This window comes from Azolla caroliniana, unplaced genomic scaffold (assembly GCF_043228905.1).
Source record: "Azolla caroliniana isolate FFs.n. ecotype wild unplaced genomic scaffold, voAzoCaro1.0.p SCAF_6, whole genome shotgun sequence".
In the NCBI taxonomy this organism is placed as follows: domain Eukaryota; kingdom Viridiplantae; phylum Streptophyta; class Polypodiopsida; order Salviniales; family Salviniaceae; genus Azolla; species Azolla caroliniana.
The window spans coordinates 21,960,087-21,970,074 of NW_028230441.1; the positions used below are offsets into that span (position 1 = coordinate 21,960,087).

Genomic DNA, 9,988 nt, shown 5'->3' on the forward strand with positions numbered 1-9,988 from the left:
AGGGATATATGGCACATCTTTCAAAATTGCTTCCCTTCCTCTGTTTTCTCCATCACTCTGTCATGCTATGTATATGCCATTCATCCCCTTCCTTCTCATACATACATACATACATACATACATACATACATACATATAAATATAAATCTCCTCCTCTGCATACTTCAAATACATAGCATTCCAACCTCCTCCTCTCTCTCTCCCTCTCTCTCATACAAGAGAAAATACTTAGAAAACACACACACACATCAAAGAGAATGTCGGCATGGAAAGATGGAGACCCGCGTGTGGATCGCATTTCCTCAGCTATTCGAGTTGTCCCCGATTTCCCGAAACCAGGTTTGAAACCGAAATGCTCGTTTTATTTGCAAAATTTTTCCTATCCATGTATGCATATGTTGAATTCTAGGGCAACAATTAACATGAAAATGCCACTCTCTAGTTTGCCATAATTTGCCCAAAATGTAACTCAAGCTTGCTTTTGTACTGACATTGGGCGGCATTGCCGGGAATTACAGCAAACTAGAGAGTGTGGTGTTTTTTTTCGGAAGTTCCGGAACGTATGACAATCTATGGAGTGTAGGATTCTTATGTAGAATTTGGCAAATTAGAAACTATATAATTATAATACTCTTGTTTTTCTTCTCTCTCATTATCGTAATCAATTGCCTCATGGGCCAAATTTGGTCTTAGAAGATGTTAATATATCGATTCACTCTTTCTCTCTTTCTCTATTTATTTTACTTCATTTGTATTCTCTTGCATCTATGTAAGGTGTATGTGTATGTCTATATGTATGTATATATGTATATGTATATGTATATGTGTATGTATATGTGTATGTGTATGTAACATCCTTCTATTTTGTTTTTCTGGTATGTCAGGAATCATGTTCCGAGACATCACCACATTGTTGCTTGATCACCAAGCTTTTCAAGACTGCATCAACATGTTCATAGAAAAGTTCAAGAATAAAGGGATTACAGTTGTAGCAGGTATACAACATACAGTCATGTGAATCTTCAGTAGTAGTAAGACTTTTGTCTGTATTTCTAATTATTATTTTTTGTTTAATATGTGCTGCTACTAATCAATCTCTCCTAAACCTGCATTTTTGTTGGTTACTCCTACCAACATTTAAACAACAATATTTCTGTTTTTCTGTTTTGGGGAAAAACTATCGATAGGAATCGAGGCTCGGGGTTTCATTTTCGGGGCGCCCATCGCGTTGGCGATTGGGGCGAAATTTGTTCCCATGAGGAAGCCAAAGAAATTACCAGGTGATTAGAACAGATGACATGCTCAAAATCCTTACATTATATGGAAATGCATGCTTAAATTCATACAAAAAATCTCCCATTTGCAAATTCGTGTCTTCGAATGATCCTAGAACAAAAGATTGTTACCGAGAACCCTAACTAACACATGGAATGAACATTTAACGATTGGGTTTTGGTCTCGTTAGGTGCGGTCATTTCGGAGAAATATGTCTTAGAGTATGGCACCGATTGCATCGAGATGCATGTCGATGCGGTGATGCCGGGTGATCATGCCCTTGTAGTAGACGATGTTATTGCCACGGGCGGCACACTTTGTGCTGCCATTAGATTACTGGGTAAGTTTGTTTCGAGCGAATTTGATCTATGACTTTAATCTTGGATTAAGTAAGCTCCTCTAATCCATGTTCCATGTTCTGTTCTGGGGGGGGTCTAGAGAGAGTTGGAGCTCAAGTAGTGGAATGTGCATGCATTGTTGAAGTCCCTCAACTTAAGGTATAAATTTTCTTCAAACTCTTATCATGTTTTTGAAAAAGATGGGCTAGTTCATAATAGACTTTGTGTTGTCCATGAACAGGGCCGAGAAAATCTCGGGGGAAAGCATCTCTACACCTTGATCCAAACACAATAATTATTGTTATGGTTTTGCCTTCTAGAAAGAAAGGTGTTTGTTCTCGTAATTAATCCGATTTGGTGTTGAAAAAAAAGAGATAAATGAGCTCCAAATAATTTTATAAGCATTTGCTCATTTCACCCATCATGTTTGCGCCATTCAATACAAAAGTTCTTTCTTGTGTTCACTTGCGAGTCTCTCATTTTATGTCTATTTCACAAGGGTGTTTAAGAGTGTAAATGTGTTAAAAATGCATTCAACATGCGTATGAATAGTGCTATCATGTATCGAAAAAATTGTCAATATGTGCCAAAGGATACATATTTGTTCAACAAGACATGATATTTAATCTGTGAATATATACTACATGACATTTCTATTAAAGACAACCATTTGATAGACAACAAGTTCTGAAACAGTACAAAAAAAGTTCTATCAAAGGAAGTTACATTATAGAGAGTATGCTTATTGCTAAAGATAATCAACTGTATAATCTTGTTAATGGCTTGCTACCTCATCTCTACATATATATACACCACCTTTTGGAGATGGGTTTTGAGAGATTGTGCCCTAGATTTAACCTAGCCACCTGATCTAAGCTATCTATAATAAGACAAGGTTGGAAGAAACTACATGTCTTCTTGGTACTATCTTTTGGTGATAAGGCTTGAGAAATTGTGTTCCAACATTGGCTTCAAATAGGATCACCACTATTAACTTTGGCCCAAATGAAAATGGAAAACAAGTAGCCAAAGCTTCCTATAACTGCATTTAAACTAATCCCCATGATAAGGCTGGAAGATGTCATTATTTTTCAAGTTTCTACCACTTTTCATTGTTGTAGCTTCTATTAGATATATTATAATTGCATATTATAAAACAATCTAACTAATACACATTCAAGTTTTCCACCAAATGTTTTCCTGTTCTGCATTTGCATTAAAATACATTATGCAGGATCTTGATTCTTTACATAGTTTCATATCTAGCAAGCTATTCACAGTAACTTTGGAAGATAAGGTGATGGTGGAAGATGCATTTAGACAAAACTCATCCTTGAGTCTTGTTACCTTCTAATTCTTATATAAAAGCTGTCAATCATGCGTATACTAATGAATTAGAAAAAGCAACTGCACACTTACCACATAATCAGATGAAATCTTGCCATTGTATAGATCAAACCAGAAAAATCTACATTCTTGTAAGACCAGCTATTAAAATTCCATGATGAATTGATTTGATCCGTGTTAAACAGAACACAATATTGTCAACATAAGTAGATGTTGATTCATTTATGATTTGAAAATCTGTCTAATGATAAAACAGTTGGAATTTGAAGTTTCTTCATCTATAAATTCTCAAAAGTTGCAATACTGGCCTGCCTTTGATGCAAAAATTCAAAGCTAATTTCCTGAAATTGTAAGAGGTAGAGAACCCAAGTCTTTTTTGATACGCTGAAATACACAAATAAAGGATCAAACGTGCATGAATTATACATCGGGCGTCTATTAATCATGTGAACTTCGGAATCAGTAATCAAGAAAATCTAGAGGCTTTATCCACAAGTCCCAGCCATTCATTATGATGATAGCATGCACATCAATAAATATGATTTCATGCCATTTTGACCTAATATACTTATATTTTTACTTCATGAATAGAAATTCTAAATAAAAGAACAAACCTTTGACTTGAAGATGGGTTAGCTCTACAAGTGCAAAGCTCTGAATGTCCAATAAGCATTGGATATATTGAATGTTTGAAGTATTTTTACTTCATGAATAGAAATTCCAAATAAAAGAACAAATGTTTAACTTGAAGATGGTTTAGCTCTACAAGTGCAAAGCTTTGAATCTCCAATAAGCATTGGATATATTGAATGTTTGAACCCTTGTAAAGTCTATTGAAAGATCAACTGACAAAACTTGGAAGGGTTGACATGGTACTTTGCATACATGCTAGCATGTGAATTACATGCAAAAAGTCTTTTTTGAAGGTATATATAATAGACTCTCAAGCCAATTGTAGAAGGCCCACATGATTTGCACTCAAAATGCTTGGAAGACAATGGAAGTGTTGGAAGGTGAAAGAAAAAAAAAGCCATTGAAGGCCCTTAACACATCACACCTCCATATGGCTAACCATTCCTTCACAATGAAAACAAAGAAAATGAAAAGTAAACGAGCCCACGTGAGCACTATCTACTTGTCTTGAATGCTCGATACTAATGGGGCCGTAGATGTCTGATAACTACAACTATTGCATGCCAGTCAAGAAAACCGATAGGTTTTCTCCGACAAGGTTGATCTAGTTTTTTGGATTTGGAAGAGGTAGTAGATTCAGGCCTAGATCGAAGCCGACGAGACCAACCTTCCCACAAGGATCCTAGCTAAAACACAATTTGCTTGACATGTTGGGCAAGACCTAGAAACAAAACTTTGAAGGTTGATGATGACCTACTATTGGAGGTTACCTTGGAAGACAGAGTAGCACCACTCCCTGCATATCAAATGGATTCTGAAAAGCTTCATACACCCATTGATGGTGTAACTTCGCACCCAACATTAATTACAGTCTCCCCCAATCACTATTTCACACTAACATGCCCCAACCATAAGTCAAACATATAAAAACTCATCTAAAAACATCAATGGGCCTACAATGTCATTTAAGAGTAGAACACAAGTTGTGGTTGACCTCATATATGTATATAAAGTATAGGATAAATTATCACTCATAAAGTAATCTTAATAGTTGTAAGTGTCAGGCATTGAGGAACCCAAATCTCCACAATGACTATAACATCTTGTATATTTGCTCATGCCTGTAACTCTTGAAGAGTAACAAGCTCAAATATAACTCTTGAAGAGTATCTCTTGAATCTAGTTTAGTTCGATGTACTTTGGCGTTAATGATCCACATGGTTGCCTTGGGTTTTGTTTCAACAAGTTTGTATGGACAAAATCCAACCATGCCTATCGAGCATATGATTCTTTCATAGATGAGCTCAATCATAACACCTACCCTTTACCTTAAACAAAGGTTCTTAAGTGAATAATATAGATGTCTAGACTTAACCTACATAATTAATGATTCATGAAATCAAGAGCACGAGAATCAAGAAATCACTTATAAATATTACCAATCAAGTCTTTCATCATGTAACCATCAACATGCATGCATCCCCTCAACCTCTCAAAGATATTACAAGGGTTACAAAAGGCTTAGAGGTATTAAGGTAGGCTAATGATAGAGATTAAAGGGTTAAGGGAATTGATGAGGTCTAGCTTAAGGAGAGAGATATTCCAAATCTACAAGAGTTGTTACTTTGCTTCCCTTTTCGGCCATTGGACACTAGATATCTCCATTAGACACTACATTGGTGTGGCATATTCCCTTGTAGATGGGCATTTCGCTAAATTAGGTGGTATTTTAAATGGTTGTTGGCCCTCATATTTGTTTTTTTACCTTCTTTCCTTTTATGATCACCCTATTTGGGATAGAAGCTCTTTTATGGGACCTCCAACCAATCTTGTGCTTGCGCCTTTTGCCATAATTAAGGTTCCTTGTTTTCATCTTTCAAGATTTCGTGCAATATGCTAAGTGCATGTGTCCACATTTACTCCTACCTCTTGTGGTATGATAGAGAGGAAGGGAATATCCTCTTTTTTGTTCTGTGTTGGGAAATTAGCGACAATATGCTCTCGGTTGCAACTTTACACATTGCTTCACGAGAAAACCGAGAGATTATGTTTTGAGTGTTGTGGTCATTGTGTAGGACCCGTGCTCCTCATGGAAAACACTTCTATAGATTGGGGATTTTTACCTTCAATTGATGTCGTTTGTGGAGTCTAGACCGACGTATCCCCATTTGGTGGCGAACTAGGCATAGGTAGTTGTCAAATACCCACGAGCCTCACACTTGCATAATGATTACACACAATTAGCACTTGTATCTCTCTTACTCTCTCACGCCCACTCTCTTAGACAAATGGAAATCAAGAATATGTTTATTAAAACCTCTTGCTAAGAGGTCTAGCATCAACAAGGATGAGAGATTAGTTCTAATAAACACTATCACTAATCACTATCACTAATCTCTTACTACTTCCCTTTCATGTATCCTTTTTGTTGGGGACAAGGTCGTCAGTGCGGAAGAACAAACAACGTCTGTTATGGTGAAGAACTTGCGTATGAGAATGAACAAGATACACACACAGAGAGAGAGAGAGAGAGAGAGAGAGAGAGAGAGAGAGAGAGAGAGAGAGAGAGAGAGAGAGAGGCACAAAGAAACATTTTATTTCTTAATAGCAACAGTTACAAAATGACAACCAACCTTTACTAAAGGTTACAAAGTCACTATATATAGTGACTATCCTAGGGCAACTGCCCTTTATGCTATTTACAAAAATAGCCCAAACTTGGGCTGTCCAAAAAGGATAGTGTGAATATGACCATTATACACTCGTATTCGACACTCCCCCGTAATGGGCGTATACATGGGTTATACTAAAGTTACAGGTATGTACAAGGTTGTCGGATAGATCGGTTTTGTTCGAGTCGGCAGGATTCGAAGACTGAAGCCCGAACCGGCCGGGTCGGAATAGCTGAAGCCGATCCTCAAAGAACCGATGTCTGTTGTTCGAAACCATCCTGTGTTGTGTGTCCGACTTTAACCGGACTGATTTTTTGTTACGCCCATCTGGTGCCGAAGGAACTGGAAACGATCCGCCGAAAGACACTTGGTCATTCCATCTGCGACATTATCGGTTGTGGATATTTTCTTGAGACCGATTTCCCTGAAATGACGCATTTCTGAATGAAGTGATATCGAACGTCGATATGCTTGGAGGCGTTGTGGTGAACCGGATTTTGACAAAGCAACAACACCCTGACTGTCGCTGTAGATAACTGGAGCCGAGTCGAGGTCGACTTGTCGAAACGTGTGTGCTAGTCGACCGAGCCATAAGGCTTCTTTTGCCGCGTCGGACGCAACTACATATTCCGCTTCGGTCGTTGAGGTGGCTGTGCACTCCTGAAGTTTCAACTTCCACGAGATTACTCCATTGCCGAATTTGAAACAATATCCGGTTGTTGATTTCCGACTGTCCATGCAGTCGGCGAAGTCCGAGTCGGTGTAACCGACTACGCCTGAGGTTGAGTTTGGGCCAAAATGAATGCTGTGGTCTTTTGTGCCAGCTAGATATCTAAACACATGCTTGACTGCGTTCCAGTGCGATTGGCCTAGGTTGTGCATGAATCTGGTGACAACTCCTACGGCGTGAGAAATGTCAGGCCGTATCGCGACCATCGCGTACATAAGGGAGTCAACTGCCGGTGCATACGGTACCGACTTCATATCTTCCCCCTCCAGACCGGATGTCGGGTAGTCTCGCTGAGACAAGCGAAGGTTAATGGGGAGCAGGGTTGAAGCAGATTTGGCCGAGTGCATGTTGAAGCGCTCCAAGACACGTCCAATGTAGTCGGTTTGAGACAAGAAAAGTTGTCGTTTATCGCGATGCCGACTAATCTTCATACCAAGTATGTGTCTTGCCGGACCGAGGTCCTTCATGGCAAACTTCAACTGCAGTTTCCGAACGAGTTTGGTGAGCTCTTCGGCATGTCGGCCGGAGAGTAGCATGTCGTCCACGTAAATGATGAGGAAGACGGGAGACCCGTTGTCGTAGTGTAATTCGCACACTACGTGAAAAATTACATTTTTGGTTTCTCCGGATAGGATATGGAGTACCCAGTGAGAACCGGAAGGAAGAACCGGTGAGGACCGAAACCGGTAAGGAGACCGGCAAGAGCCGGATGAAGAAGGCCGGTGAGAGTCGGTGAGAAACGGACGAAGAGGACCAGTAAGAAGGATCCGGTAAGAACCAGATAAAGAAAACCGGCGAGAACCGAATGAAGCAGAACCGGCAAGAGCCGGATGAAGAAGGCCGGTGAGAGTCTCTCACTAGATGAAGAGACATATTTGTAAATAGAAGAAAGTATAAAATTATATATTACATGCATAGGGCAAGATTCGAACCTTGCACCTCCATGTTAATAATGTTAAGCCTTATCATTATACTAGAGTATTATGAATTTTAAAGTTATACTAAACTTTATCTCATGTAAAATTTCTAGACATGCATGGTACAAAAAGTTATTCATGCATAGACACTCGAGTTAAAAGAAAAGATGAGATAGAAAGCTAATCATGCACATGCAGTGTGCATGAAAACTAAAGATAGGAAAAGCATGATGCTTGCATGTGATAAACTTAGACTCTTCCAACACTATATAAGGAAGAGAGAAAGATGTATAGAGGTTGTTGATTATTTTACAAGGATTTTGATCAATCTAATATATTGGTGGGATTCACGATTTTTTTTCCATCTATTTCTCTCTTACATTCTAAGTATCAATTAATACACTATACTCGTGGGATTCATGAGTTTCATATCTTCTTTCAAATATTTCTCTTTCTTGCAATCGATTCATAAGGAGCCTTATCTCATATTCTTCTTTCTCCTAGTCCAAAACCTCAGCGGTTCCCACCCGACTCACGCAACGATCCGGAGCCGAAAGGCACGACACAAGTGGTGAACCTGACGTGAACACGGGTGGCAAGGAGATGGAAAATCAACCGGAGGCTAACAACATGATGATGATGTTTGAGCGGATGCTTCAGGAACAACGTGCAATGTTGGAGATAGTGGCGACAGTAGAGCGGCTCGTGCAACGGATCTGGCAATTCAACGGAAAGGACGTATCACGCTATCTTCGGGACTACAAGGCGGAAACGGTGCGGGATTTCGGAAGGACTGCAAGTGGCATCCTTCAACCGGGTGGCTACCTACAGGCTTCAAGCAAGTATCCACAGGCTACGACAACAAAATCCGACGTGGGAAGCGTTTGAAGAGGCGCTAAAGACCACGTTCGCTATCGAGGACTCCTCCAAGGCAACGCGGAGAGGATTCGAGGATTGGGTAGAAACGCCGGACAAGGGGATGAAGGTCCTCGATGTGTTTTCGACATTCGAAAATTGGTTCGGGAGGTTGTCTGCGAGAGATCAAGTTATCCTTGCACCGGACAAAGTTATCATGTTCTTACGAGCCGTAGACGTCCGGGACCGGAAGGATCTTGGAGTGCTTCTAGAGGACACGAATATCGAGAGTGGCCTCACCGAAACATGGGAAAGCGTGCGGGATATCGTCGCGCGATACACAAAGAGGGGGCAATGGCTTTCCAACGAAGAAAAGAGGGTTTCAGAACCGATTCCGAAACCGAGATCCAGATCGGAAGACCATCAACCGCGGGCTTGGGAAGCTACGACTAAGAAGGGAATCGACGCAACTACGGTGGAGCAATTGCTGAAGGAGATGGAGAATCTGAAAATCGCGATGATGAAGAAGTCGGATGACCGTCCCACAAGTTCCAAGTATATGGACCGTCGATGCATATGGTGCGATAACACTGAACATGATCGGAGGGATTGCGACAAGCACAAGGAAGTGCTACGACAGGATCTTATCTACTACGAGGGAAATCGGATTCATTCGATGGACTCTCGGAAGCCGCTCCGACCGAACTTCTGAAAAGGCGGCATGAAGAAGGTCCTAGAGGAGGAAATAACGGCGAAGAACAATTACGCGACAACCGCAGGAATACGTGTCGGGGAGTCATCGGGAGCAAAGGTGTCTTTTTGGCCGGAAGTGCTAGAAAACACCGAGAAAACCGACTCTAATGAGATCCAAAGCACCGCGGAAGGCATCCGGGAAGCTACGGCATGAGAGTGCCCCGTCGATAAGAATAGCGTGTTTGCTTTATGCCAATTGCATGAAGTGTATGTAGATGAGAAGCGACGGCACACGGATGAGGTGGCCGGTCCATCGAAGACACCGGAAAGCTGGAACTCCGGAGGTAAGGGAAAAGAAAAGATGATTCTGGCATTCAAGCTCACCTCAGACATCGAACAACAAAAGGACTTGAAAAAGGTGTTCGAGGAGAGAATCCTCGATAGCCGGGTAGATTTTTCGCTTCGAGAATTACTCGGAATAGCGAAGGAGTTCCATGAGCTTCTTGTGGATCTCGTGAAGAGAAAAAG

The 9,988-nt window shown here is 40.6% G+C and overlaps 1 protein-coding gene across 1 annotated transcript; it reads left to right on the forward strand.

Annotated features, from left to right (window-relative positions):
• The first annotated feature begins 203 nt into the window (after positions 1-203).
• On the forward strand, positions 204-1,957 carry LOC147863343 (adenine phosphoribosyltransferase 1-like). The gene is made up of 6 exons (XM_087321218.1): positions 204-339; positions 885-995; positions 1,188-1,280; positions 1,466-1,615; positions 1,714-1,772; positions 1,855-1,957. The coding sequence occupies exons 1-6, from the start codon at positions 258-260 to the stop codon at positions 1,906-1,908; spliced, it is 549 nt and encodes a 182-aa protein (XP_087177344.1). The 5' UTR covers positions 204-257; the 3' UTR covers positions 1,909-1,957.
• Positions 1,958-9,988: the final 8,031 nt, after the last annotated feature.

Bases quoted from the DNA above. Each gene is read 5' to 3' on its own strand.
- LOC147863343 (XM_087321218.1), top strand. From the start codon at position 258: ATGTCGGCATGGAAAGATGGAGACCCGCGTGTGGATCGCATTTCCTCA. The intron at 996-1,187 runs GTATACAACATA...AACTATCGATAG, and splicing joins AGGGATTACAGTTGTAGCAG to GAATCGAGGCTCGGGGTTTC. The intron at 1,616-1,713 runs GTAAGTTTGTTT...GGGGGGGTCTAG, and splicing joins TGCTGCCATTAGATTACTGG to AGAGAGTTGGAGCTCAAGTA.